Below are 27,919 nucleotides of genomic sequence, written 5' to 3'. Positions count from 1 at the left end.
GGGGTTTGGAACTGGCTGATTTAAGGTCCCTTCCAACCCAAACCGTTCCATGATTCTATAATTCTAAGTCTTTTTAGGAAAGGCCTCATGGTCTGAATAATCATCTCAGCAGCAGAGGAGGCTATTGATTGTTAAGTGGTGTGAGTGATGCGTGGTGAGTGAGCCGTGATGCTCCGGATGCCTCAGTCCTTTATTTGATCAGCGAAGGCGCCCCTTCCTGTGTGTTACCCACATGCCAATTCCTTCCTCCAGTAATAGCTTGCTCTCACTGGACTCTGTTGTTTAGAACATTTAATTCTCTTTGCTAGACTCCTAGTTCTTGTGGGCCAGGGCCCTACAGTGACTCAGTGTGCAGAGGACATGGCACATCCGGGGAAGAAGGGTCCTTGGAGCCTCACACTGAGAACTTTTTTCTGCTCAGTCGTGGTGTCTCTGGTGACAGAAGCAATTCTGTCGTTATTAGGGATTTCCTGTTGTTTAAGGTAAACCAGCCAGAATGGATGGGGCTGTATCTGTGGTTTTAACCAGTGGTTCTGGCAGAGTGGTTGTAGTTGAGTGGTCTTCCTTCTCTGGCCTCTCTGTGCCCATCAGCCGTACAGCTGGGGAGCAGAGGGCTGTGAGGCTGTGGTGGGGTTGAGGACAAAGACTGCTCAGTGTTACGGTCCTGGCCGTACCGACCGGTCACTGCAGCAGCTTCTTTGTCTCGCTGCCTGTGTTCTCATCAACCGAACGCGAGTTCCTAGATTAATTACTCCAGCGTTGTTTAATTGTTTTGGAGGGAAAGTTTCAATGCTAATTGTAGGGGTGCTGAGTGCTTTATCAGTGTGATTAGAGGTGTGATTAGAGCCCCAGTTTCTGTAGTTCAGGACTAACCACATTGCTGTGGTTCTTCCTTAGCAGTGGCCTGGTAGGCGTCTGTGGACCTGAACAAAAGCAGGGTCTGTTTTCACCAGATCTTGCACCTCAGACCTCATTTTTCTTTCAGTTCCCTGGTTAGGCAGAAGTTGCTTTTTTGAAGCACCATCGAGGAAGAGCAAAGTGTCAGGCTTTGAATTGTATTAAGTCTCAAACCCAGTGCTCAACATTTCTTTGGCCAAAAACTTGAAACAAGGTTGGCTTCGCAGGCAATGTCTTCCAAGGGGAGAAGGGAGAGGCTGTTTGGAGCCCACGTCACCATGCCAGTGTTTGACCCTGTGCTGATACCCCAGGTAATGTCCCCACCAGAGTGTCTGCATGGATGTGTAGGTGGGTTGGAGGTGGAAACTGCAAGATGAAGGGAGCCTCATCAAAGTGAAATAAATCTGCTTCCAAGTACTGATTCATTGGTGGCAGCTGGGTACTTTATAACCTTTTCTAATAGAACTGATGTCTCAGTGCCAGCTGTGTGACCTGCAGAGCTCCGTCGTGTGCTCTCTTGCATCCCGCAGACTTTTGTGCTAGGATCTGACCAGGGCCAAGCCTTTCTTCAAAGCTCAGTGGCGGCTGGTTTGAAAAGAGGGCAAAGAGGGCTGGAGCACCTCCCATAGAGGACAGGCTGAGAGAGTTGGGGTTGTTCAGCCTGGAGAACAGAAGGTTGTGGGGAGACCTTAGAGCAGCTTCCAGTATTGACAGGGACTCCAGGAAAGCTGGGGAGGGTCTCTTGATCAGGGAGTGCAGGGATAGGACAAGGGGGAATGGTTTTCAGCTGAAAGAGGGGAAGTTGAGATCTTAGTGAGAAATGGTTTGCTGTGAGAGTGGTGAGGCCCTGGCCCAGGTTGCCCAGAGCAGTGGTGTCTGCCTCATCCCTGGAGGTGTTCAAGGCCAGGTTGGATGGGGCTTGGAGCAAGTGGTTCCAGTGGGAGGTGTCTTTGCCTGTGGCAGGGGGTGAGACTGGATGGGCTTTGAGGTCCCTTCCAACGCAAACCATTTCATGACTGTGATGCTACGATCCTCTTAAAAACATGATAGACTCACTGGAGCGCAAACAGGATTGCTAGGCCTTTTCTAAGCACAGAGGCAGGAAAGGAGAGGACTCCAGATGCATCTCCTGTTGAGAAGATCAGCCATTCCCCTCTGCAAGCACTCTCGCTGGGAACAGCCCATTCACAAGGGCCTGAGACACAATTCCATGGAAGTGCAGGGCTGGAAACCCCATCATAGACAGCACGGCCTGAGCACAATGATGAGGCTGCCAGGCTTGAAAATCCGTAATAACCAGTATTGTTTACATCCCTTTCTAATTCTACATTTTCCTTTTTGAGCTGACTTCCAGCTCCTCCAGGCAGGAGGAAGGTATGGCTGATCCGTGTGTGCCTGTAACCTCCATTGTAGGCCAGCCTTCCAGACGGTAACCTCTGTGAGGGTTGATCCATTGCTCTGAGTACCTGACTGTCTCACAGCCAGCCCAGGAGCACACAGGAGAGCCTGTCTCTGCTGTTTTGGCGTCAGTCTAGAGGAAAAGTATGTCCCTCTCTCTAACAGCGCTCTGTTGCATCCCTGTGCGTTCCCAGCTGCAGAGGAGGAAGCTGAGGCAGGGCTTAGCGGACAGAGTGGAGCGCTGAGCAGTCATGACAAGCTGTTTGGAGAGGAAGCCGTGCTCTTGTCAGCCACGGGCACAGAAGAGGAGCGTGAAGCGTAGCCTAGGACCCAAAGCCCCTGCTCTTCTGGGCTTCCTGTGGCCTGAGCTAATGGCAGAGACTGGAGAGTGCAGGATCATCTCCCCAAGCTTCACCAGGATCCTACCTATCTCCATGACAACTGGTAGATAACTGTTCTGCAATGGAATATTTCTGTAGGTTTTGCTTCTGTATTGTTAAGCAAGGGTTCAGGATACTGCAGCAGGAGGTGGTTTATGACCTTTTCAGAGTGGGTTTCCCAGCTTGTGGAATCTGGCCCATTCCTGCAGACCTGCCCCACAAGTGACTCTGTACAGAAGATGCATTTCTGTCTGTTCTCGCCTTAGTTAAAGTATGTGTGTTCTTTTTAACTCTTCCAGTTGTGATTAGCCTGCTTTATGCACTTCACACTTTTAATCACAGAGTGATTAAAAGTGGCAGCTTAGGCAGACTTCCAACATCAGTGAATAGCTGTGTGTCCAGCAGCCCCAGGACAGAGCTGTCTGTCCTGGCTGATGTGGATGGGCTCTGCCGTTTGGAAGAACACTACGCTCTGCCTTTCCTCCAAAGAACAGCAGAGCGTGCGAGATACGGTTGTTCAGCCTACAGAAGGGAAGGCTTTGGGAAGCCTTCAGCTCTGGGTGAAGCGTTGTGCCCATGTGTGACACCTGCCCGCCGTTTGACCGCCAGTCTGAGGCTGTGGCTGCATCCCACGTCGTGGGGATGGAGCCTGGTCTGTGCTGGTGCAGACGCCCCTCCAGCAGCCGCATCCATCTGCCATGGAGCTGGATGGACCCCCCACATGCAGGCAGGTGACTCCGGTAGTGGGAGATCATTTCTGGAGCAGGAGTATCAGCTGTTAAAGACTCCGAACACAAACAGCAATATTTAAACACAAATAAGTGCTGTGATTTCAGAAGATGACAGTCTAATTATTGGAAGATTTTTTTTAAGTTCTAATGTAGTTTGTGCTGTTTCAGAGGAATTAGAGACCTAGGGGTTAGTTGTGACCAGCACTTCCTGTGTTATTTAGCAAGGATGGGTGGGCTGTAGGTGGTTTTGGTTTAACTTAACTGGTGAACAGTGACAAGGTTTAACTTTCCAGTTATTTCAAGAATTGTTGCTTAATTGCTCAAGAAGACAGTGAAATAAAACATTGTTTGGAGGCAGTCAATGCCCTCTTCCCAGCAGCTGTGGCGTTGGGGACTGAGTTAGATGCATCCATGAAGGGTGGATCATTGGGGGACCATCAAACCAAGCAGCCCAGCTGTGGGCTGGAGCTCAGGAAGTCACCAGGGAACCATCTGGAGCAGGAGGAGGATTTCTGAATGCTCTCCTGCTGCTGCTGAGCATCTCTCGCTGTCAGGCAGGGCCATGGCTTAGGAGGTGGCAGAGCCTAGACACGTGAGGCTCAGTACCACCCTCGATTTGGGAATGTGTTTGAGTGTGGAACAAATTCTTCTCCTTCAGACAAATCACCTCTGGCTTGGCTTGCCCTGCAAAGGACAAAGCACAGCCCAGAGTGCCCCCAAATCCAGCAGGAACAAATTTGGTTTAGATTTAACCCCTGAACAGCTGAGAACTGTCCTGCTGCGATGGACAATCCTCTGCTTCATCCTCCAACTGCTGATCCAGCTGTGACAGAGCTCAGGCTACTCATGGGGTCTGTGGAGAGACCATAAAATAGGGCTGTTCACCAAAAGAAGGGTAAGAGGGGCTGGTGAGGTGGGGTGTAAAAGTGCAGTGTACGGGTTTGATGTTTGTGATGGACAGAAATGCCCTCCCTAGAAGCACAACGCTCCTAACAAGATGCAAGGAGGAATTAGGGGCCCAGGCGATCCTAGCACGGGTGTCCTGTGCCCCGCTGGATTTGCAGGGGAGCAGCTTGCACAGGGAGTAAACTTCCATCCTGTGTTAACCGAGTCTTCCTGCAGGATCCTCCAGAACTTGCTCAGCTCCCCGTGAGTGTTACAATTCCAACGGTGACAACACAGTCAAATAAATACATCAAACCCCTGTAGATGAGTGATCGATTCAGCTGAGATTCTGTGGGGCAGTGAGAGCAGGAGTGCGGATGACTCATGGGTGGGAGTGGGTGTTTGGTTCGGGAGGGGAAAAGAGGGAACCTCATTACGTCTTGTGTTCTTCAGAGGAAGAAAAGGGGGCTTTGAGAATATTCTTTTATTTTTAAAAGGTTATTTAAAGATGGATGCAGCTCTGTAGAGAGCTTTAAATGTTACATGGTCCCCGTTCAATCGGTGTTAAACATCTCATCCAAGGGAAGTGCTGAGGAGAGCAGATCATGTGGCAGAGCATTCTCTCCAGAAGCGGCTGCCTTCTTATTTGAAGGGAGGTAGCGTGCGTAATAAATGGATGTAAGCATCTTGCTTGCTGCCTTTGTGCTGCTGTTTCAGATTTAGAAGTCTGCGCTCGGCCTTTTTTCTCCCCTCCCATTAACCCCTTCCCTTGCCACAGCCCTGTGTCCTGCAAAGGCAGATGGGCTGCGCAGCTCCAGGCTGGTTCTTTTTGTTTTGCTCCCTCAGCAAAAGGCTAGAAAATAAAGGGCTGGAGAGTTAAACCCTGGTTGCTTGAAAAGGTGTGTTCTGAACTCTGTATCATATGCTTGTTTGTGTCTGACAAACACAGCGATTCAAAAGCTCTTCATGGTTTGATTTTGCAACCTTTTCTGTGCCTGAATGAGTTGTATAGAGCCATGAAAGAAATGCAAGAGGTGGCAAGGACGAGAAAGCACGTTCCCAGCACTTCTCCGCCCTCCTTTTATTTATTGTATTTTTAGCCCTGCTCAGCCAGCACTGATGAGGTAGGATACGGCTGTTCCAACAGACAGAGCTGGGTCGCTGCCTTCCGCGTGGGCAGGCGGTTGCCAAGACTCATCCCATGTTGAGTTCTTATTTTCATTAATTTGAACGTCAGCAACTGTCATTGGTGAAGGAGGTAAAATTAGCTTGCAGCTCACCCTCCCTCCTTGATATCCATAATAGACTCCGAAGACTGTGCTTTGGAAGCACGGTGGGAGAAGGAGGAGGGAAGAGTCGCACAGAAGACAAATGAGCTGTTTCTTACAATGAGGGTGGGGAGACCCTGGCCCGGGTTGCCCAGAGCAGTGGTGGCTGCCCTATCCCTAGAGGTGTTCAAGGCCAGGTTGGATGGGGCTTGGAGCAAGTGGATCCAGTGGGAGTTGTCCCTGCCCATGTGGCAGGGGTTGTAACTGGATGGGCTTTGAGGTCCCTTCCAACCCAAACCATTCTATGATACTATGTTTGGGTTTTTTTCCCTCCCCTGTCAGAAACATTAATCGACTTGGCCTGAGTTCAGCAGAGGGAGGGGAAGGATCGGTGCTCACCTTTGCTCTGAATGGTGTGATTTGAGGCTCTGGATGTGCAGTTGTGGTGCAGGGAGAAGAGGAAAAGCCCTAACACCTAGATTGGGGGGATACAGCTGGGCTGCACTGCTCAGGGGCCACAGCTTGGCCCGCTGGCAAGCTGTCCTGCTCCGAGGCACCAGGAAGAGCCCCATCCCTGGAGGAGCTCCAGGCCGACCTGGCCCCGCTTCTGGAGGGGCTGAGAGCTTGGACACCTCAGCCCTTTCTACCGTGTTACTCCCGCCAAAGTGGTCAGAAGTTGGAAGCTGGTGAGATCGATAGCAGGGCCAAGAGTGCACAGTCAAGCACAGCTGCTTCGTGTTCCTGAGCCTCTGGCCTTGCCAGTCATGTTCAGAAGGTAAAGACAGATCTTCAGGGTGCCTCCATGCACTGGCGAGCTGTGCAAGGGGCTGGAGCTGTGTTTCCTAAGAGGTGCAAGGCTGGACAGGCTCCCTTGGGAGTGCAGTGGGTGCCGTCAGCTCTGGCAGCGCTGGGCTTGGCCGCATGAAGCCACCAGGTGCCCCAGGCCAGTGCATCCTTGTCCTGGTCTCCCCATAGCGAGGCAGAAACACTCAGGTAAGCGACAGCCAGGCAGTGACAGGGAGCTGTGTCAAAGCCTCGAGGCTGTCAGGAAGGGATGCAGATCCCTTCTCACTGGCAGTTCCTTTGGGGAATCACTTGCACTTGTAACCCAGAATAACCCTACAACAGCCAGGTCTGACCAACCCTTCCTCTCCTGCTGTTTTTGGATCCCTGTCCCCAGCCCATGATGGACCAGCAGTGCCTTATCCCAGTTTGAATGGCTGAAGGTCCAGCGCTGGTTTGCTGGAGCAGTTGGAGCATCCAAACCACAGCACCTGGAAGGTGCTCTGAGCTCTTCTTATCAAGCCTAGAGTGCAGCCAACTTAGCTTGAAGAACTGACTGCTTTGATCTAGAGTGATCAAATCAGCAGAGTGATTTCTCAAGGTATTTCCTGCTCTTGCCCAGCTCTGCTGAGAAGCCTTTTTGGGGTAGAAATCCCCTCTCTGGATCCCTGAAGTTGCAGCCTTCGCCTGGCCGTGCTGGCAATGGGAGTGCTCAATCTGCTGCTTTATTTCCAGGGATGTATTTTACTCCAGTGTGCTGGCATTGCCCTGCTCCAGCCTGTGCTGCGCTCCTGATCTCAGCACTGGTGACTCAGTCCCATCAGGCAGAGGGATGAGGTCCATGCTGGGTCCAGGTTCCTTTCTCCTGTGCTTGGTGAGGGTCTCTGATCCCTCTTCCCAGGATAAACCCTGCAGAGAGAGGAAGTTGGGCGCTGAAGGTGACTTCATCCAGACAAGGTGACCTTCATGTCCTCTTGTAGCTTTCCCAGTTGACTCCTCACCTGCCCAGGATGCGCTGGACTCTGTCGGAGCCGTGTGGGGGTGGAGGATAGGAGTGGACAGGACCTTGCAGTGGTAGCTGGTGAGGTGAAGGACAGGACAGGGGTCTGAGGTGGACCCCACTGTTCTCCTCCAGAGGAGAAGCATCTCTCACACTGTCCCTCTCCTCTCCAGTCACCAGTGGGGTGATGGTTGGCACAAGTACAGGGAGATGACGTGCCAGTCAGCCTTGGCGGAGAAAGGATTGAGCATCCTTTAAAGAAAATTATACATAATCGTCTTACAGCCTTCACTTCCACTCAAAGCTCTGAGTCATAACTGAAGGGCCCTGGAGCGTGACGTTCCTGCTGGAAGGAAATTGCTTCGGCTGGATCTGGTGGGGGGGATCTGGGAACCTGACGATTCCTCTCATCAGCCCTGGCTGGGGATGCAAGTGTTGCTGCTGGGAACTCTAGTCATGTCCCCTCCTGCGTCCTTGTCACTCCTCGGGTGATCAAATGTGCCCTGAGCCCCAACCTGGCCATGGCAGTGGGCAGGTGCCTCTGGAAAAGGCTGAGTCACCTGGAGCTGGCCCGTAGAGGGGCTGTTTGAAGCCGTTCTCCCATCTGGGTGTTCCCTTTAGGGGACAAGGGCACAGCTGAGCCACTGCCAAAGCCAGCAGTGCCACCAGCCTCAACAGACCTTTCCCTGCGCCACGAAAGCAGTCGGGCATGTGCTCCACAAACACCTCAGCCCCTGGGGACTCTGCAGGTCAGTGCATGGGGTGAGATTTGCCCCCTTTTCCAGAGAAGGGAGGAGGAAGAGGGGAAGGAGTGCCTTCCTCCACTGCTGCCCCTCTGCTTCCTAGCGAGGAGCCAGGCTCCTGCCCAGGGGTTCAGGATCCTGCCCAGGGGTCCAGGATCTTGCCCAGGGCTTCAGGGTGGGCACAGGGGACCACTAGCTGCTGGAGAAATGGATAAAAGCAGTTCTTGGTGGAGCAGGGAGGGAGATGTGGTCTCAAGCTCGCTGCCTCACTCATGCCCCATTGGGGCTGCCTCTTCTGCAGTCCTGAAAGATGTAGAAACAGGCTCTGATTTCCATCTGGAGCAGTGTGCATTCCTGGTGAGGGGAAGAGATGCTTTTCAGTGTCAGCGGTGCTCGAGGCCACCTCTTTTGCCTCACTGTCTCCCTTCCCTTGCAGGACAGGTGCCTGAGGAGGAGGCGGGGCAGAACGGGCAGAGCTGGGGCAGAGCGCTGCCCAAGGCTGTGTGCATGAACGGGACAGAGACGGGACAGCTGAGCACCAAATCGAAGGCAGAGCGGCGGGCGAGCGCCTCTTCTAACCCTTCCCGCAAGGCCTGCTCTGCCAGCAGCAAGATCCGCAAGCTCTCCACCTGCAAGCAGCAGTGAGGCAGGAGCCCCGCACCCTGCACAGGTACCAACGGTCCCATCCTCACAGGGAAGTGCGCTCACAGCCCAGAAACCAACCTTGTCCTGGGCTGCATCCAGAGCAGTGGTGCCAGCAGGGTGAGGGAGGGAATTCTGCCCCTCTGCTCCACTCTGGTGAGATCGCACCTGGAGCCTGTGTCTGTGAGCCTCAGCGCAGGGAGGGCATGGAGCTGATGGATTGAGTCCAGAGGAGGCCATAGAAATGATCTGAGAGCTGGAGCACCTCCTGTTCAAGGCCAGGCTGAGAGAGTTGGGGTTGTTTAGCCTGGAGAAGAGAAGGCTTTGGGGAGATCTTAGAGCAGCTTCCAGTACTGACAGAGGCTCCAGGAAAGCTGGAAAGGGGCTCTTGATCAGGGTGTGCAGGGAGAGGATGAGGGGGAACGGTTTTCAGCTGAAAGAGGGGAGATTGAGATGAGGTCTTAGGAAGAGATGTTTTGCAGTGAGGGTGGGGAGGCCCTGGCCCAGGTTGCCCAGAGCAGTGGTGGCTGCTCCATTCCTGGGGGTGTTCAAGGCCAGGTTGGATGGGGCTTGGAGCAACCTGATCCAGTGGGAGTTGTCCCTGCCCATGGCAGGGGGAGGAACTGGATGGGCTTTGAGGTCCCTTCCAGCCCAAACCATTCCACAGTTCTGAGTGCTCTGCTGCAGCTGTGGGCAGCGGGAAGGAGCTGGAACGAGTGTTTTGTGGTCCTGGGTGTGGAGAGGGGAAGGTCCAGGTGCTGAGTGTCCCTCTGTGGGTGTCCCTGGCACTTAGACCCTGTATCCCCTGTGATGCTAGAGGGTGCATAGCCCAGTGGGGTCCCCCCCGGTGCTCCCTTCTTCCTATGTCCTGCTCTACTGCCTGCACGGCTCTGCTCTCCCCTCTCTTTGCAAGCTGGTGCTGCGACAGGAGGGAGCTGCTGGCATAATCCTTTCTCTACTCCGGGCAGCAGCCAGGCTGCGTCATAACAACCCCTTTCCCTGCACCAGATTCACCCCTTGTTCTCCTTTTCTTTGCTCTCAGATTGTGGAGAGCACAAAGCTTCTGGCCTGCGGAGGGGCTGGGATGCTGAGCATCCAGAGGTGTCCTAAGAGAGACCCCAGGGGATCTCCCTCTGGTCTAGGAAGTTGCCGTGTGGACCCTTCCTCTCCACAGGGAAGATGAGGACCCTCCCTGCTTCCCCCGCCTCTTTCTGCCTCTTTCCTCCCCGGCTCTGCAGCCATGTCCTCTTCTTCCCACCCCTCATTCATAACTGAGGCAGCAATGACTCATGTTCAGTGCTCATCCACCCCCGGCCTCACGCTTGCGCTCGTCACCAGCGCTCAGAGGGGCTGAGGTTCTGTTATCGCCTTGGATCACGACCAGGCTTTGTGGTGTGAAAAAAAAGAAAAAAGCCAGGAATAAAATGCCTGTTCCTCCCCCCGCAGCTGTCAGCCCTGCACTCAGCCCCTGCGCTCGACCCTGCTGGCAGCTTTCATCTTTAATTCATGGCTGGCAGTGAGTCACCTGCACGAGGAGCTACCGCATCCGCAAGCAAACGCCTTGGATCTGGCTCTCCCCTGGGATTTGCTGCTCCTCTCACCCCTTCGTGCTCGGGTACCCAGCATGGGGGCTCCTTGGCAGCTGTTTCAGGAAGGAGAAGGTCCATGCCAGCTGCTGGAGCTGGTTTCCATCACTGCCTCTGCCCTCCTGCCCTGCGGTCCAGGACTGGAGCACCTCACATGTAGGACAGTTGGGGTTGTTCAGCCTGAAGAAGAGAAGGCTCGGGCGAGACCTCAGAGCAGCTTCTAGGACTGAAAGGGGCTCCAGGAAGGCTGGGGAGGGGCTTTTTCCAAGGGTCTGTAGTAACAGGACGAGGAGGAATGGCTTTAAGTTGGAAGGAGGGCAAGACTTTGATTAGACGTTAGGAAGAAATTCTTCACGATGTGGGGGGAGGCCCTGGCCCAGGTTGCCCAGAGCAGTGGTGGCTGCCCCATCCCTGGAGGTGTTCAAGGCTAGGTTGGATGGGGCTTGGAGCAACCGGATCCAGTGGGAGATTTCCCTGCCCATGGCAGGGGGTGGAACTGGATGGGCTTTGAGGTCCTTCCAACCCAAATCATTCCATGGTTCTATGATTTTTCCTGAAAGCAGGAATACGCTCCTCTCTCCTTGGCATAGTTGAAGTTCCTTGAAAGCATTTTCCCCTTGGGTTTTTGCTTCCCAACTTCAAGGCCAGGGTGCCTGAGCATGTGCTTCTCTCTGGAGCTGGAACAGAGGCCCCTGACCCCTTTCTTGCTCCCATCCCAGCAGGAGCGGGGACTGGATCAAGATGCGACCCTCCCGTGTCCATAGCAGAGCTGGGGTTTGCATCAGCCCTGCCCTGCCTGATCCCCCCCTCTCTTTGTTCTCCCCCCAGCAGCGTCCCAGGGCCTGGGCCAGCCCACGTCGCCCACCCTCATCCCATCTCTGCCTCCCTCCTGGCAGTGGACTCTACTTGCAATCCAAAACATGAAACCAGAGGAACCCACGGTCCTTGCTCCCCACCTTCCCTGCGGCCCCTGATCCGGACAGCACCCAGGAACCAGAAGCTGATGGTGGTGGCCAGACCTTACATCCCACCTTGGAATCTTTGCACCCCAACTGCAAAGATGCTGCCCCCTCCTCCCCCAATCACTCTTTGCCAATCAAGACACTGATTTCTGGGTTTAATTGTTGCGATGGGAAGGGTGGGATGAGCCCCCTCTCCTCGGCTGTGCCCACTCTGGCTGCGTAGAAGTCGTGCAAAGCCATTGCCGTGCACTTTATGTTTTAGACTACTGTTATATATTATATATTTTCCTCTTTTTTTTTTTTGTTTGTTTTTTTTTTTGTTTATATTTGCGGTATATTTAGAGATTCCTACACATCGTGATGTGTTTCAAATAAACCAGATGAGGAAACAAAAAAACCCAACAGGTATTAAAGACAAAGCAAAACTCTATTAAACCTGCATGCTGTAAAGGGCTTGGAAAAGGGAATGGGGGCGTTCATTGTCTTTTTTCTTTTCTTCTTTTTTTTTTAAAAAGAAAAAAAAAAATAAAATGAAAACAGCGAGGTGGTTTTCGTGTCCTTCCTCACCCCTCTGCCAGGGGCTGCAAGGCTTTGAGGTGGGTGCAGGAGCCCCTGTGCACAACCCTGCTCCTGTGGGAGCCACTGTTGGATGATGCCGGGGCAGGATTGGGGCTGCAAGGGTGATGCCAAGGCAGGATTGGGATGATGCTGGAGCAGGAGCTGGGGCAGTGCCAGGGCAGGATTGGGGTGATGCCAGGACAAGAGCTGGGGAAATGCTGGGGCAGGATTGGGTCCCTGCCCTCCCCAGCAGCAGCAGGTGAGAAGCAAAGCTCAGGAAGTCACAGTCGTTTGGGTTTGGGTTTTTTCCTTTGTTTATAGATTTAAAAACGCAGAGTTAGTGCTTTGGACAGAGACTTTGCAGAGGGAAGGAGCAACCCGGCTTCTTTACTCGCATGCAAGTGGGGTGCAGCGGCAGGGGGGCCCTCGCTGAGCCCTGCCTGCCTCCCGCCTGCCCCGGCTCCCTGGTAATGCAGCTCATGCTCCTCTTTCCATCCATCCTTTGAAACACAACTCAAAGCCCAATCCAAAGCGCCCCCCTTCCCAGCGCAGCAGCGTTCACTTTCGTAAACATCAATAAATAACCTCGCACCACCTGGAGCCCCACACTGCACTCCCAGAGGGGTGCGGGGCACTTGGGGTACCCATGGCAGATGGGACAGCACCCAGGGCAGGCGAGGGGCAACCCTCACCCCATTAGGGGTATTTACAGCACAGGGCAGGGCTGGTCCTGCCCCCCAGCCCTTGGATGCCACTGTGGTACCCACAGCTCGCTCTGACCCCCTTCCAGCATCCCTCTACCCCAGTCCCCCTGCTTCCAGTTTAGATCCTAGGCTCCCTGCAGAATGGGGGGGCTGTGAGCTTTAGGAGGCGACTTCTTCTCCCTAAATAACTGCCCTCCCCCCCAGGGAAGCACCATAGCATTGCCCAGCCAGCCAGGGGGAGGCCTAGCTCTGGCCCTTTCCTCACGAGGACATTCCCTGGCCAGAGAGGAGACATTATTGCTTGTAAAAACCAGAGAGGGGAGATAGCGGATCTATTTCTCAGCTCTGTCATGAGGGAAGGATCCGTCTCAGTTGGGCTTGTGGGGGTTCTTGGCAGAGTCCCTCCCTGCTGACCTCCCAGCTCCACTTCTGCACCCCCAGCACCCCCGGCCTGGGATCCTCGCCACCACCTGGCACCTCACTCCCAACAGTGAGGGGGCTCGGCCCCCCCACGCTACCATACTCCCTCCCTGGGGAACATATGGCCAGGGGAGCCCACACACACTCCTGGCCTTCCTGTGCTGGGGCCACACTTCCCGCAGCACCCCAGGCACGAGCTGGTCCCTGTGCCAGCAGCAGGAGGGGATGGTGCCCCCGACCCCAGTGTGGGCCAAACCCCCCTCCACCGGGGTGTCTGCCCCTGGCGCTGGGTCTAAACAGGGCTGTGGTCGGGGGGGGCATCACTGGCTGCCACGGCCACTGCACGCTCCGTGCTCTCGCTCTCTCCCGCTTTCCTCAAGTGCCCATAGAGCCGCTCTTCGAGGCCACCAGTGATCTTGTCCATCAGCTCTGAACTGGAGCCCAGTTCCAAGCACCTCCCCGAGCCAGGGCAGTCATCGTCCCCGCGGGGCTCGCAGCCAGCCTTTGGCTCGGGGACCACCTCTCCAGGCTCCTCCACAATCACCTGGATCTCCGGGTCAGGCAGCGTTGAGGCTGGGGAGACCCCATTGGCTGCCTCCATCGCCTCCTCATCACCGGCACTGACAATGCGGGGCAGGGGGCTATGGAAGCGGGAGTCCAAGGGGTAGTTGGCGCTGTCACCACGGCGCAAGGGTGTGCGGTGCCGCTCAAGCGCGGGGTAGCGCACGCCAGGGTCGCTGTACTGCTTGGTGTGCTGCCACTGCTTCCGGAGGTGGATGCGGGAGCGGTGCTTGCCCCGCAGCGGTGACTCGTCGAACTGGGGGTCATGGCGCACGAAGGCGTTGAACAAAGCATCCGTCTTCTCATCGATGCTGTAGTCCCGCCGGGGCAGCACATCCCGCCCTGGGAACATCTGCCCATACGGGGACCAGGCCAGGGGGCTGTGGGGACGTGGGGGTCCCCCACGTGCTGCGCTCCCGGCCGTGCTCCCTTCTTCCTCCTCTTCTTCCTCCTCCTCCTCCGGCTCCTGGCCCCCGAAGCTCTCAAAGATGGTGCCTTTCCGACCCGCACTGGTGAAGCAAATGCGCTTCTCGGAGGCTGTCTGGTCCTTGGGGGTCCCCTCCTCACCCCCACGACTGGGTGCCTCGATGGAGGCATAGCCACTGTCCATCTGCAGCAGCTTGCGTGTGCCAGGCTCTGATTCCTCCAGCTTGGGCCGACCCCAGAGCTTCTCGTCTGGGCCTTCGGCCTCGTCCAAGGAGGAGGAAGGGCAGGGGGCCACGCCGCCAGCAGAGGAGATACTGTCCCCCCCGTCGCTGCGCACCGAGTCCTGGTCGTTGCTCCGCTCCGAGGAGGCGTACAGCTCCAGTGAGGCACGCAGGCTCCAGATGTCATGGTAGGCGCTGGGCTGCTCCAAGACACCAGCGTCGCTGGGGCTGCCCATGCCTTCCTCGCCCAGCTCTAGCCTGCAGGCATTACCCTGGTGTCACTGCCGCGCAGTGGTCACACGAGACACCAGCCCAGTGCTGGTGGTGCCACCTGGTCCCCCATGCTCTCTCCACTACCCCAACCACTCCTTGGGCTCAGTTTTGGGCCCCTCACTCTGAGAAGGACACAAGGCGCTGAAGTGTGTCCGGAGAAGAGAATGGAGCTGGGAAAGGTCTGGAGCCCAGAGGTTCTGGGAGCGGCTGAGGGACCTGGGGCTGTTTGGTCTGGAGAAGAGGAGGCTGAGGGGGGACCTCATCGCTCTCTGCAGCTCCTGGAGAGGAGGCTGGGGTGAGGTAGGTGCTGGGCTCTGCTCCCAAGATGGGATGAGAGGACATGGCCTTAAGTTGCACCAGGAGAGGTTTAGGTTTGATATTTGGCAAAAATCCTTCACCAAACGCGTTCTCGGGCACTGGCAGAGGCTCCCAGGGTGGTGGTGGAGTCACCATTCCTGGAGGGGTTCAAAAGCCATATAGATGAGGTGCTCAGGGACAGTTCAGTGGTGGACAGGTACATTAGGACTCAATGATCTCAAAGGTATTTTCCAACGTAGTGATTCTATGATTTCCTGCACCCTTCGCCCTTCAACCACCCCACCAAAGCTGCAGGAGGGCAGGAGCCCCATCTATGCAGCGCGGAGTCCCTCGGTGCCTTCCCAGGGCCCAGCTCGCCCATCCTGGTTCCCAGCGCGCCTATCCCAGGGCCCAGTTCAGCCATCCCCATCCCCTCTATCTACTGAAAAATACCTGCCGAGAGAGGGGGGCGGGCTGGTGGGGGAGGGCAGGAAAGGGCCGCCCGCAGGGTGGAAAGCCACATCATCCGTGTGGGCGATGTACTGGATGATGTCTGTCTGGTGAGGGTCCCGGTCCTCCTGGTCCATGCTCTCACTGGCTGCCCGTTGCCGCTGGAACTGCCGCCGTTTGGGGGACCCTGGGGGGGGCAGATCATAGAAGCACGGAATGGGTTGGGTTGGAAGGAACCTCAAAGCCCATCCAGTTCCACCTCCCACTGGATCCGGTTGCTCCAAGCCCCATCCAACCTGGCCTTGAACACTTCCAGAGATAGGGCAGCCACCACTGCTCTGGGCAACCTGGGCCAGGGCCTCCCCACCCTCAGAGTGAAGAATTTCTTCCTAAGGTGTCATCTAAATCCTCCCCCCTCCAATTTAAAGCCATTCCCCTTCATTTCACAGTTCCAACCCAACATTGAGCCCCCTCCATCCCAGCATGCCCCCCACCTCTCGTGTCCAGGCTGGACGCCCGCTGGGTGCTCTCCAGCTTCCACTTCTTAATCCTGAAATAGGGGCTGGCCCCGTCCAGGCTGGCATGGCGGCGCAGGCGGGTAAAGAACTGCAGGACGGTGCCCTGCGTGGGGGCTGGGGGGGGCTCGGGGGGGCCAACGCTGACACCTCCAGCCCCCTTCCCAGCCCTGGGCGCTGCTGCAGACTGGGGGGAGGAATGGGGTGGCTGTGAGTGCCTGCTTGGCTCCAGGGCTCACCCAGCCCCAGTTCAGCTCCTTTGTTGCTCTCCTGCCAAGCTCGGCAGCACAAATGTCCCGTGGGGCAGGAGATGAGGAGGGGACAAGGGGGAGAGGGGACATGACACACTCGACACGAGGATGATGATGATGACGACACGGGGGGATGGGGGGGAACATGCCACGGGGGGTGGGAACACGCCACAGGAAGGGGGGGGGGGACACCACAGGAAGGGGGGGGGGACACGCCACGGGAAGATGGGGGGACACACACCATGGGAAGGGCAGGGGGGAACCACGGTGGGGGGGGGACACACACACGCCACAGGAAGGGAGAGCAGCTGGATGCCCCCATGTCTCTGCAGACCCCTGGCACAGAGCTGCCCTCAGGGGTGCTAGGTACTGAGAGTCAGGGCAGGATGAGTCCCCAAGGCTGTGCAGAGTGGAAAGCCCCCTCCCCTACCCTCTCCCCTTAGCCCCCCCCTCACCGAGGGGCCCTCCCCAGAGTCAGAGGAGGCAGCCGGGCTGGCTTCTGCGAAGCTGGTGTCCACAGTGGAGTTGTAGGTGTCCCCAGGCAAGGCAGAGCTGGGGCACACGGCGTGGCTGGGGAGCGACGGCGGTCGGGGGGCTCCCCCAGGGGGCTGCAGGGCACGGGATGCTTAGGGAGCTTTGCATGAGGGTCAAGGACCCCAAGGAACCCCTCATTCCCGCATCCAGCAATGCCCTGGGACTCCCATCCCAGGTCTGGTGGCACGAGGGAGCTGCAGAACTCCCCATCCCCTCCCCTCAATCTCCCCAGTGCCTCCCTGGGGGGCTGCAGGACCTCCTCTGCCCCCTGATCCCCCATGTAACTCCTGGGGGGCGGCGGGATCCCCTGGTCCCCCAATTCCTCTATTCCCTCCCGGGGGGGGCTACAGGACTCCCCCCCTACACACCTCCCCCATCCCGCCAATCCCTCCCTGGGGGGCTGCAGGACCCCCTTGTCTGACCTGGAAGATGGCAAGGCCAGGCTTGGGCAGGAGCGGACAGGGGGCCATGGCAGGGCTGTTTTCACTGGTCTCGCACTCGTGGATGGTTACGATCCTGAGGGCAGGGGGCGCGGGGGGCAGGTGGGTCAGGCGTGCATTCTTCAGGTGGTGGAAGTCGCCCTCGGTCAGTGTGTACCTATGGGATTGGGTGGGGCAGTGTGTGAGGGGGGGCGACAGCAGACCCCAGCACTCCCAGTCGTCCCAATTCCCCCCAGTCCCCCTAGTCCTTCCAACTTTCTCCAGCCCTCCAGCACTCCCAGTCCCCTTAGCCTTCCCAATTCCCCCAAATCCCCAGCATATCCAGTCCTAGTCCCCCCTAGTTCTTCCAGTTTCCTCCAGCACACCCAGTCCTTCCAAGCCCTCCCAGTCTCCCCAGTCCAGCGCTTCACCTCCTCCCCTTCTCCTGGGTCTTCTTGCCCTGGTCAAAGAGCGCAGCCTCATTGAAGGAAACGCGGCGGGCGGTGGAGGAGCTGGAGGACAGGAATCGCTCGCTCTCTGCATCCCGGTAGCTGGAGGACGAGAGGCAGTCGGGGTCCTCCACTTTGATGGTGATATCTGTGGAGAAGGGGATCAGCAACCAGCACACCCCGCACCTCTCACAGTGCACAACGGCTTCTCCACCTGAGGCCTGGCAAACTTGCCGCACTGGTGGCCTCGATGCCACCCTGGTGACCCCAGCTCCTGGACACCAGCGCTGCTCGTGCAGCAGAAAAATGGGAAGGGTGATGGATTTGACCACCCTGGCAGCAGGGAGGGCCGGGGGCTGCTTTAGTCCCACCCTGGGGGACAGGGGGTATGCTGGGGGTGCAGCTGATGTTACGGGTAAGTGATAGATGGCAGGGCACCGCGGCACCCCCAGCAACACCATGGTCCCCCCTAGCCCTGCCTCAGGACCCTCAGCTCTGCCATGGGACCCCCAGCCCTGCCTCAGGACCGTGGGATCCACTATGCTCCATGGGACTCCCAGCCCCACCGTGAGACCCTCAGTTCTGCCACAGGAGCCCCAGCCCCACCGTGCGACCCCCATCTTTGTCACAGCATCCCCAGTTCTGCCATGGGGCCTCCAGCCCCACTGTGGCACCCCCAGCCGACCCAGCCCCACTGTGGCCCCCCCAGCCCCACGGCGCTCACCCTGGGTGGGCTGCGAGTCATCCAGGTAGGTGGTGTTGGTTTTCTCAGGGTCATCGCTGGCTCTGTGGGAGCAGCAGGGTGAGCAATGCCCCTCATCGGCCCCTCCAGACCCCTTTCCCCGTGACATTGCCTGTGTTGGGCCCATTCCCACCTGGAATGCCGTCGGTCGGCCTCGCAGCAGCGGCGGCAGATGATCAGGATGCTGGAGAGCAGCACTAGGGTTCCCCCGATGAAGATGGAGAGCAGGGCGAGGAGCAGCACGTACCCATCCTGGGGGGACACCTCGCCGGGCACCGCCTGCATGGGGCAATGGTGCTGAGCCGGGGGCACAGCCCAGCCCCCCTCACACCTCTCAGCTGCGAGAGAGGGGCTGACCTGACAGCAGCACCCAGGACCCTTGGACCTCCAGCACCCAGATTCCTTGGACCCTCCATACCAGATTCCTCAGATCCCCAGAACCCAGGACCCTCAGCACCAAGACCCCTTGTACCCCAAGCACCCTAGACCCTTCAGACCTCCAGCACCAAGGACCCCTGGACCCCCAGAACACACAGCCCTCGAACCCCCCAGCACCCAGGACCCCAGCACAGGGCACTGGGGGGGGACAGCCTAGCCCCACATGCCGCCTCACTGGGGTGCAGGACAGCCCCCCACCCGAGGCTGATGCCGAGTGCTGCTCCCCAGAGATGCTGGCGCTCCCCCGCCACCCCCGGCCCAGCTGCCGGCTCTTGGGACCTGCCTTCACCAAGGAAACGGCACTGAGGGGGGGGCAGAGCCGTCGGTGGCCCCCGCACCCAGCAGCAGTGGGGATGGGACCCCACATCCCATCCCAGAGTGGGGGGCATGCTCACACCCCCACCAGCAGCACCAGCTGTAGGAGAGGGGCAGAACCCAGACCCCTCAGCCCCCTGGCACTCAGATCCCTCAGACTCCCAGACCCCTTGGAACACCAGCACTCAGACCCCTCTGACCCCGGGGACCCAGAGCATCTCAGGGGGCTGCATACGGCACAGAGAGGTGTCACCACCCCAAGAACTTGGGGGTGATAGTGGGGCTAGGGGGCTGCTGCCATCCCCACCCGGGCACAGACCATCTCGGGGGGCACAGAGCATCTGGGGGCTGCACAGGGCACAGAACAGTGTCACCATCCCCAGGACTACAAGATGACCGCGGAGCTACTGCCACCCCCACCCTGGTGCAGGCCCCCCCAAAAGCTCCCCCCAGCACTGCCCCACACCGGGATGCTCCCCGGGGACCACAAGAAGGGACAGGGCTCACCGTGGTGCTCTCGGTCGCGTTGTCCCAAGGTGTCGGGTCATCATTCATGGTCTGTGGCAGCCGGAGCGCGTCCTGGGGTGGGGGAAGATGGGGGGCACAGAGGGAAGTGGGGGGGGCGGGGAGGGGGGGGCAGCAGCTCCGGGTCCTGCCCGGCCCCTGCCCGGCACCGAGGGAGGACCGGGATGAAGGGATGGAGGGAGGGTGTGGTCAGGAGGGAGGGTGGAAGCACGGTGGGATGGAAGGAGGGAGGGACCGAGGGTGTGGTCAGGAGAGAAGGTGGCTCCGGTGAAAGGAGGGATGCAGGGATGGAGGAAAAGTGGCTCCAGAGAAAGGGATGCAGGGATGGAGGCTCTGGAGAGAGCGATGGAAGGAAGCTGGCTCTGGAGAGAGGGATGCAGGGATGGAGGGAAGGTGGCTCTGGAGAGAGGAGGGATGCAAGGATACAGGGATGGGGAGCCTGGTGGGGCCGACGATGGGGAGAAGGAGGCAGGACTGCTGCCACCCCCTTGCCAGGGACCCCTAGCCTGGCACAGCCCCTGACATGGGTCAGGCCCCACTGCTCTGAGCCCCCAGGCTCGTGTGGGGCACAGACCCCAGCCCAGGCAGAGGCCACGCTCCCAAAGCCCAGAGCTCCCAAGCAGCAGCCAATGCTGGTAGCCAGAGGTGGCCCAGGGGGCCACCTGGGATGGAGGTGACAGCCCACTGCCCCAGCGCCGCCATCCCGGGGGGGGCATGGGGCCAAATGCAGACACCAGCAACCCGGCACCACTGCCAGGGGCCCGGGGCTCCTGGGAGGGATGGGGCTGGTGGTGGTCTGGGGCCCCTGGAGGGTCTGGGGCTACCTGGCCCCTGCCCACGGGAGCTCAGGGAGAGCAGCACTTGGGGCACCTCAGCCAGGAAGCGGAGCAGATGCGTCCCCACACCTCGTGTGAGCGGAGCTGGTGTGGGTGTTGCTGGAACGCAGCGGGTGACGCTTCTGAGTCAGCCCAACAACATCTCCGTCACTGGATTGTCTCCACGCAGGGGGAAATGGGGCCGCTGAGGGGCCCACGGGTGACAGAGAATGGTCGAGAGCCACCACGGCGAGGAGACAGACAGATGGACAGACACCTCCAACCCCTACCATGGCACAGACTCCACATTTGGGCACCGGGCTGAGCCCCCTCGCCCTCTCATACAACCAGCACAGCCCTTGGGGGCTTCTGAGCACCCATCACGGGTCTATGGGTCCCTGTCCATGTGTCCTGGGCTGTGGAGCTGAGCTGGGGGGGAGGGGAGGAGGTGATGCTGGGGCTGGGGGGCAGCAGTGGGCATTGCACTGGTCACAATGCAAGGAAACCGTGCAAAATTAGGTCAGCAAAAAAATGTGAATGGAGCCCGCGGGCAGGTGGGAAACGGGGTTGGTGGGGACAGCTGGAGGTGACAGCGGCGAGAGTCAGGGACGTCTGTGCTGCACAGGGCTGCAGTGGTTTGGGGCACGAAATGAAGACATTGGGGGACATCGGGATATGAACCCTCGGGGGGATATTGGGGTACAAGAACATTGGGGGACATAAGGATACAAGCACCTGGGGGGACATTGTATGAAGACATTGGGGGACATCAGGGTATGAAGACATCAGGGGGGATATTGGGGTATGAGCCCCTCAGGGGACATCGGGGTATGAATCCCCTTGAGGAGGGACATTGGGATAGGAAGGCTTGGGGGCAAATATTGGGGGACAAAGCCTGTGGGGCAATACTAAGGTATGAGCCCCTTGGGGGGACATTGGGATAAGAAGTCGGGGGGGGGGGGGAATATTGGGGGACAAAGCTGGGGGGAGGACATCGGCATAGAAACCCCATGGGGGGATACTGGGGTACGAGCAACCACTCAGGGCAGGGACACCCACCCACAGCAGCTGTCGGGCATCCCTGAACTTCGGGGGTGAGGGGTGGGACTGAGCCCCCCAGGACTCCCAGGGTGGGAGAAGGGGGGCTCCGGCCCCCAGCCCTGCTGGGGTGTGGGGGGACCCCAGTGCTGGCATGGAGGCACCAGGAGGAGCAGGCAAGGGGCTGCAGCCCCACTGGGATGTGGGGGTGACCAATGGGTGGGATCTCGGGGGGCACGGGAAGAATGTCCCTCCTGTTCCCCATCATGGAGGAATTCCGTCTCCATGGCGACCCGTTGGGAACAGGACAGCCATTGTCTGGAGGAGGGGGCCTGTCCCCGGGCTGTCCCCACCGGGGCCGGGGGGACACGGAGCCACCGCTAGTGCCCGGGGAGGGGGGGATGGGGCTCGGGACCCTGGGGCGGCCGTGGGAGGGGGTGCGGGGGGGGACGGACGACGGTGGGGCTCTGTACCCCACGAGTGATGCTGGGAATGGGGGGGACACCACTCTGCGCCCTCCATCTGCAATGGCCCTCCCAGCCCCTGCCCGGGGAAACGGGGCAGGGATGAGGGGCAGGAATGGAGGTGGGCGGGGACGGGGGCAGGGATGGAGGCTGTGGGGCAGGGATGCGTGCAGGGATGCGGGCGGTGGGTGGTGTTGGAGGCATGGCTGTAGGGCAGGGATGTGAGAGGGGGGATGCGGGCAGGGATGAACGCAGGGATGGGAGGGCGGATGCAGGTAGGGAGGGCGGATGCAGGTAGGGATGCGGAGCAGGGCTGCCGGGGCCCCTGGGGTCTCGCTGGGCCCTCACTCACCTAGCAGCGAAACCGGGGCTCCATCGCCGCCACCGCGCTCGGGGCGGCCCCGCGATTTATGAATGAACCGGAGCCGCCCCCGCGCGGGCGTCACGTGGGGCCGGGGGTGCGCGGGCCCGGCTGCCCCACGGCCCCGTGTTACCCCGTGGTTGCCCCACAGCCTTGACCCACAACCCTCTGCTGCCCTACGGCCTTCTGCCCCACAGCACCGGCTGCCCCACAGCCCTGCCCCATAGCCCCCGTCTGCCCTGAGCCCTGCCTGCCCCACAACCCTCGTTTGCACCCAATCCTGCCCCACAGCCCTGCCTGCACCCGTGACCGCCCCACAGCCCCCTTGCCTGCCCCACAGCCCTATCCGCCTGCACCGAGCCCTGCCCCACAGCCCCGGGACCCGTCGCAGGTTGCCCCCCCCGAGTCCCGAGGGTCAGGCCCGGTTCCCCGAGCCGCTGGGACTGTGGGGCAGGGCCAGGGCCGAGGCCGGGACGCTCCCCACCGCGCCTCATCAGCCATGCCCACGTCAGAGCGCCCCCCAGCCAAGGGAACAACCGGGGAGCCTAGACTACAACTCCCATGAACACCTGAGGCTCCAACTCAGAACGTTACTTCCGCTCTGCGCTCCGCGGCCCGGGCGCTTTCGCGGCGCGGGAACTACAACACCCATGAGGCCTCGCGGCCCCCACAGGAAGCCACGCCCATCCATCCCCTTCGTTCCGCTCTGCAGGGCACGCCGGGAGTTATAGTCCCACTACCTTCCCACCGTGCCCCGCGCCGCCCCGTTCGCCCTTGCCGTCGCCACCGCCATGTTCCACGCCCGCCGTCTTCTCCTGCGCCTCGTGGGGCGTCCGGCGGTGCCGCCGCCTCCCCGGGCCCGGGGCTATGCCGATCCCGCCTCGGGGCCGGCCCCAATGGCCTTCACCTTCGCCTCGCCCACGCAGGTAGGCCCTGACCTGGGCCCGTCTCTAGCGGGTGCCCCGGGGCGGGGTTGGAGTGGGGGCGGCGAGGCCTGCGCTGTCTCCGAGGCTCCCGGGGCCGGGACTCTCCGGGCGTGCCCTCAGCCTGCCCTTGGCTGACAGGAACGCCGTGGCCAGCAGGTCCAAGGAGGTGATTCTGCCCCTAGACTCGGCACTGGTGAGGCCGCACCTCGAATCCTGGGTTCAGTTCCGGGCCCCTTGCTGCAAGAAGGATGTTGAGGCTCTGGAGCGTGTCCAGAGAAGAGCAACGAAGCTGGAGAAGGGGCTGGAGAACAAGTCTTACGAGGGAACTGGGGTTGTTTAGCCTTGAGGAAGCTGAGGGGACGCCTTATTGCTCTCTACAACTACGTGAAAGGAGGCTGTAGAGAGGAGGGTGCTAGGCTGCTCTCCCAAGTGACAGGAGACAGGACGAGGGGGAATGGCCTCAAGCTGTGCCAGGGGAGGGTCAGAAAGAAATTTTTCACAGAAAGTGTCATCGGGCACTGGCAGAGGCTGCCCAGGGAGGGGGTGGAGTCCCCATCCCTGGATTTAAAAGACGGGTAGACGAGGTGCTAGGGGACATTGTTTAGTGGCAGATAGGAGTGGTTGGACTCAATGATCCAAGAGATCTTTTCCGACCTGGTGATTCCATGATACACACACACACCAGCAGCTACTGCTTTCCACCCCACTCCCGCCTTTCACGCAGCATTCCTGGTTTTCCAGCCTGGAAATGGTGTGGATGGGAGGGTCCCTGCCACCCTGGAGCAGTGCAGGGATTGCGCGGGGCATGGTCCTGGATGCACAGAGGGCTCCCAGGCTGTGGGGACTCAGCTACCCTGGGCAGGGCTGGCAGTGCAACAGTGAGGTTTGTGGGTGCCCAGACAAGATTTGGGCTGTATGGGTGAGATTTGGGCTTTACAGGCAGGATTTGGGGTGTCTGAGCAGGATTTTGGTGCTACCAGGCAGGATTTTGCTTGCACGGGTGAGATTTGGGGCTGTGTGGGCAAGGTTTGGGGATGCCTAGACAGGATCTGGGGTGTACATGTGAGATTTGGGGCTGCCTGAGGAGGATTTAGGGTGCATGGCAGGATTTGGAGATGCCTAGGCAAGATTTGGTGCTGCCAGGCAGGATTTGGGGCTGTAGGGGCAGGATTTGGGGTGCTTGAGCAGGATTGGGACTGCACAGGCAGGATTGAGGCTGTTTGGGCAAGATTTGGAGATGCTCAGGCAGGATTTGTGGGCTGCATGGGTGGAATTGGGGATGCACAGATAGGATTTGGGATGCCTGGGCAGGATTGGAGTTGCACAGGCAAGATTTGGGGTGTACAGGCAGGACTGGGATTGCACAGGCAAGATTTAGGGATGCTTGAGCAGGATTTGGAGCTGCCAGACAGGATTTGGGCTGAATGAGCAGAGCCCTGCAAACGCCCGCACAAAGGCCGCATCGTTGACTCCCCTCAGACATCAAGGCTTCCCTGTGCTCTTCCCAGGCTGCTCCCAGCTGCACCCTTTGCCTCTCGCCCACTCCCGACTTCATGTCTCTGCGTGCCGCCTCCCTGCCACCACCTCTTGGGAGGCTTGGAGCGCATTCCCACTCCTTTTGCCAGGACCCCTCCTCCAGAGCCTGGCCCTGCTCCCACCTTGTGAAGGTTCAGGCTGCCCTGGTCGCACCCCACTGTGTGTTAGACCCTGCCAGCTGTTAGGAGTAGGACTGGGAACAGGATTCCCACTGCATCCCTCCGCTTTCCGGAGTAAGGGGTGCAACCTCTGTCCTCCCCCTTCATTCCTGGTGACGGATTCTTTCCATCTGTCCTGCTCCAGGTGTTTTATAATGGTGCAAATGTGAAGCAGGTGGATGTGCCCACGCTGACTGGCTCCTTCGGTATCCTGGCCTCTCACGTTCCCACCTTGCAGGTCCTCAGACCGGGAGTCGTGACAGTCCATGCTGAGGATGGCACAGCCACCAAGTACTTTGGTAAGTGGAGCAGGCGAGGGAGAAAAGCATGCATAGGGGGTTGTTCTCAGTGCTTTAACAAGGAGGCTCTCCTGATCCTGGTGCAGTTCCATGGATTTCTGCTTTCTTTGCATCCCAGAAGCTGCAGGAAGTTGTCCTGGAAGGTGGGGATCACCCCTGGAAGGTGGGATTCAGGGCCAGGCCATGGGCTGGGGTCAGGTTTTCTTGGTTCTGCTCAGACCTCCTGGGCACATCCCTGCTTTAGCTTCTGTTTTGGTAGGAAACGAGTCCCTGTGGGACTTGGGAAACATCACAGGAAGGTCTTGAGGTCCGAAGGGGTGGTGTAGGTTGTGGGATGAGCTTGGCAGGGCTGTGCTGTGTTGGCCTGACTCAGCCCCGCTGTGCTGCTTTTGCAGTGAGCAGCGGCTCTGTCACGGTGCATGCCGACTCCACAGTGCAGGTGCTGGCAGAGGAGGCAGTGACGATGGACATGCTGGATCTGGCTGTGAGTACCCTGCTCCCTGCAGCCTCCCTCAGGCTGGCCCCAGCAGCCAAGTCCCTCCTGCAGTGGGATTTGCTCCCTGCTTCTCTCCTGTGGGGCAGTTGGCACAGGAGCTTCTTGTGGCCACAGAAAGCATGCCCAGACCAGGGCCTGGGCTTGCACCCCAAGCTTCTGCATCACCTGCTTATTTGGGATCAAAGGCTTAGAGCTCTCTCTCCATGGTCTGCAGGGAGACGAATCCACACAGTCTTTACCCCTTTTCTAGGCCCTTCTCTTCCTTTGCCACAGATGCTGATCACATAACCTGGAATGGTTTGGGTTGGAAGGGACCTCAAAGTCCATCCAGTCCCACCCACCTGGCATGGGCAGGGACAGCTCCCACTGGATTCAGTTGCTCTGAGCCCCATCCAACCTGGCCTTGAACACCTCCAGGGATGGGGCAGCCATCACTGCTCTGGGCTGATGAGCAAAAGGGCAAAACAAGACAATCTGGGCCAGGGCTTCCCCACCCTCACAGCAAAACATGTCTTCCTAAGATCTCAATCTTCCCCTTTTTCAGCTGAAAATCGTTCCCCTCCTCCTATACCTGCTCTCCCTGATCCAGAGCCCCTCCCAGCTTTCCTGAAGCCCCTGTCAGTACTGGAAGCTGCTCTAAGGTCTCCCTGAAGCCTTCTCTTCTCCAGGCTGAACAAATCCCAACTCTCAGCCTGATTCTGCCCCTTTCTGCCCCTCTTAGGCTTGACAGCAGCTTTTCCCAATCAGGGCCCCGTGCACAGGGCTGATGACTGCGGTGAAGGGAGGGGACAGCGGGTGACTCGGGCTGCAGGACAAGTCACCGTCCTGCAGTGGTCTCCTGATGACACAGTCCTTGTGCTCTCATGTCCAGACTGCAAAATCAAATCTGGAGAAGGCTGTTTCTGAGATGGCTGCAGCATCCGATGAAGCAGCTAAAGCAGAAGCTCAGATTAAAGTAGAAGCTAACGAAGCCCTTGTAAAAGCCCTGGAGTAATTAAGGTAAATGGCACCTCTGTCCTGGCTGAGGTTTCCAGACCTGCTTTGGAGACGAATTCCTGCTCTGTGCTGCACGTAGGGAACTTAGCAGCAGCAGCCAGGCCTGCTGGGATGCCCAAGGGTGGATGAGGGTTTGTGGCTGGGTTTGAGGGAGCCGTGACAGCAGAGCTGTCACTTACCGTGGTGCGATCAGCTCTGGGGGCACCGGGGGGTTGGGGGGGGGGGGGGGCTGCCCTGCGCCGCTAGATGGCAGCAGGGCCCGGTGCCGTGGCATATGGTGCTGTGCCATGGGGTTCAGCCAAACGCTGGGGCAGTCTAGGAGCCTGCAGTCGCTGGTGGGGCCTCATGTCTGCCTCCAGGCGGGCGGCTCGGGCATAGGCTGGATGTCTGGGGCCCTGAAGGGAAAACGCTGTGTGGCCTCTGTTCTGTGTGCACTCCCTTCTGCTAAAAACAAACAGCTTCTGTATTGGGGGACGCGAGGCCAGGCTTGCGGCCCTTTTTCCCCTCTACCCTGCTAAGATTATGCCTCAGCCCTCCTCTTCCCACATGCTGGAAGGCAGGAGCTGTCCTCTGCGGCAGCGTCTGCATTGAGCCAGGCAGGTGAGTCAGCAGGAGCCTCCGCCTGGAGCAGGATCAGCAGGGCAGCGGCCCCCCGCTATCTCCCTGATCTCCGGTCCCTTTGCTCTTTGGCCTTAGGTCAGGTCTGGGAGAGCCAGTGGCTCTTGTTTACTCTCAGGGGTTTAACAGCCTGTGCCAGGGCCAAGCCCTCAGATTGGAATCCACAGCTTTGCCGAGCCCACCCCTCCTTAAAACCAACTCCACTTCTGTGTATTGCAGGAATCCCACTGTGGATGTTGAGAAACCTCAGACTGTCCTACTTGTCCTGACTTCCCCGATTGTACAGATGGTGCGGGACAAATGGAGGCGGAGGAAACGTTCCGATCAATTAAAAGGAAGTGTAATCTTGTCTTGTAGCACGTCACCTTTTTCAGAGGCAGCGGATTGCACCTTGTGCTGCTCTGGGGGAGGCTCCTGCGCCACACCGGGGTCTGCTGGGTTGCAGTTGCCTTGCTCCAGTGCTGCCCTGGGGCTTGTCTGTAGATTCCTCTGGGAGATTCACCTGTGGGAGGCTTATCAGGTGTTTTATAACCCCCTCCCTGTCCTGTCAGCCACCTCCACCTCCAATAATCCACCTGGACAGCAGGATTACGGCAGCACAGGAGGAGGCACCCACAGGGCAGTGCAGGTCTGTACCAAAGCCTTCCTGCTCTCATTCCCCCCCCATCCAACGCTAGCTTTTGCTCAGCCTCCCACCTCCATTCCTGCAGGAATTTGTCGGCTGGTCTGTTTCTTCACGGTGCTTCTTGCAGCTGGACAGCAGCTGCCCAGGCTTTGACCCATTCCTGTTTCCACTGCGCGTGTGGCATGCAGAGCAGAGGGGAAATCTCCCCCTGCTC

General features: G+C 58.8%; 3 protein-coding genes across 6 annotated transcripts in view; 2 read left to right on the top strand and 1 right to left on the bottom strand.

The window, feature by feature from the left end:
* The window catches only part of STK11 (serine/threonine kinase 11), a 45,155-nt gene extending 33,395 nt beyond the window's left edge, over window positions 1–11,760 (top strand). Inside the window, exons 9-10 of one of the 4 annotated variants that reach the window (XM_054050099.1) lie at window positions 8,522–8,755; window positions 11,145–11,760. In XM_054050099.1, the coding sequence (XP_053906074.1) occupies window positions 8,522–8,730 (209 nt within the window). In that variant the 3' untranslated portion in view covers window positions 8,731–8,755; window positions 11,145–11,760. The other 3 variants (XM_009568267.2, XM_054050101.1, XM_054050102.1) reach the window with 3 other exon arrangements.
* A 60-nt stretch (window positions 11,761–11,820) lies between these two features.
* On the bottom strand, window positions 11,821–22,577 carry CBARP (CACN subunit beta associated regulatory protein). Its single transcript, XM_054050407.1, has 10 exons — window positions 22,043–22,577; window positions 19,356–19,427; window positions 18,229–18,374; window positions 18,078–18,139; window positions 17,336–17,501; window positions 16,908–17,082; window positions 16,407–16,559; window positions 15,680–15,887; window positions 15,189–15,372; window positions 11,821–14,423 (listed from the first exon to the last, which is right to left on the bottom strand). Exons 2-10 carry the CDS (start codon window positions 19,401–19,403, stop codon window positions 13,250–13,252), a joined length of 2,316 nt encoding a protein of 771 aa, XP_053906382.1. The 5' UTR covers window positions 19,404–19,427; window positions 22,043–22,577; the 3' UTR covers window positions 11,821–13,249.
* A 208-nt stretch (window positions 22,578–22,785) lies between these two features.
* On the top strand, window positions 22,786–27,429 carry ATP5F1D (ATP synthase F1 subunit delta). Its single transcript, XM_054050409.1, has 5 exons — window positions 22,786–22,977; window positions 24,817–24,970; window positions 25,366–25,454; window positions 26,338–26,465; window positions 27,300–27,429. Exons 1-4 carry the CDS (start codon window positions 22,843–22,845, stop codon window positions 26,458–26,460), a joined length of 501 nt encoding a protein of 166 aa, XP_053906384.1. The 5' UTR covers window positions 22,786–22,842; the 3' UTR covers window positions 26,461–26,465; window positions 27,300–27,429.
* Window positions 27,430–27,919: the final 490 nt, after the last annotated feature.

This window comes from Cuculus canorus, chromosome 27 (genome assembly GCF_017976375.1).
Source record: "Cuculus canorus isolate bCucCan1 chromosome 27, bCucCan1.pri, whole genome shotgun sequence".
Lineage (NCBI taxonomy): Eukaryota > Metazoa > Chordata > Aves > Cuculiformes > Cuculidae > Cuculus > Cuculus canorus.
Note: the sequence above shows the minus strand (reverse complement) of the source record. Positions and strands in the feature narration are given on the sequence as shown.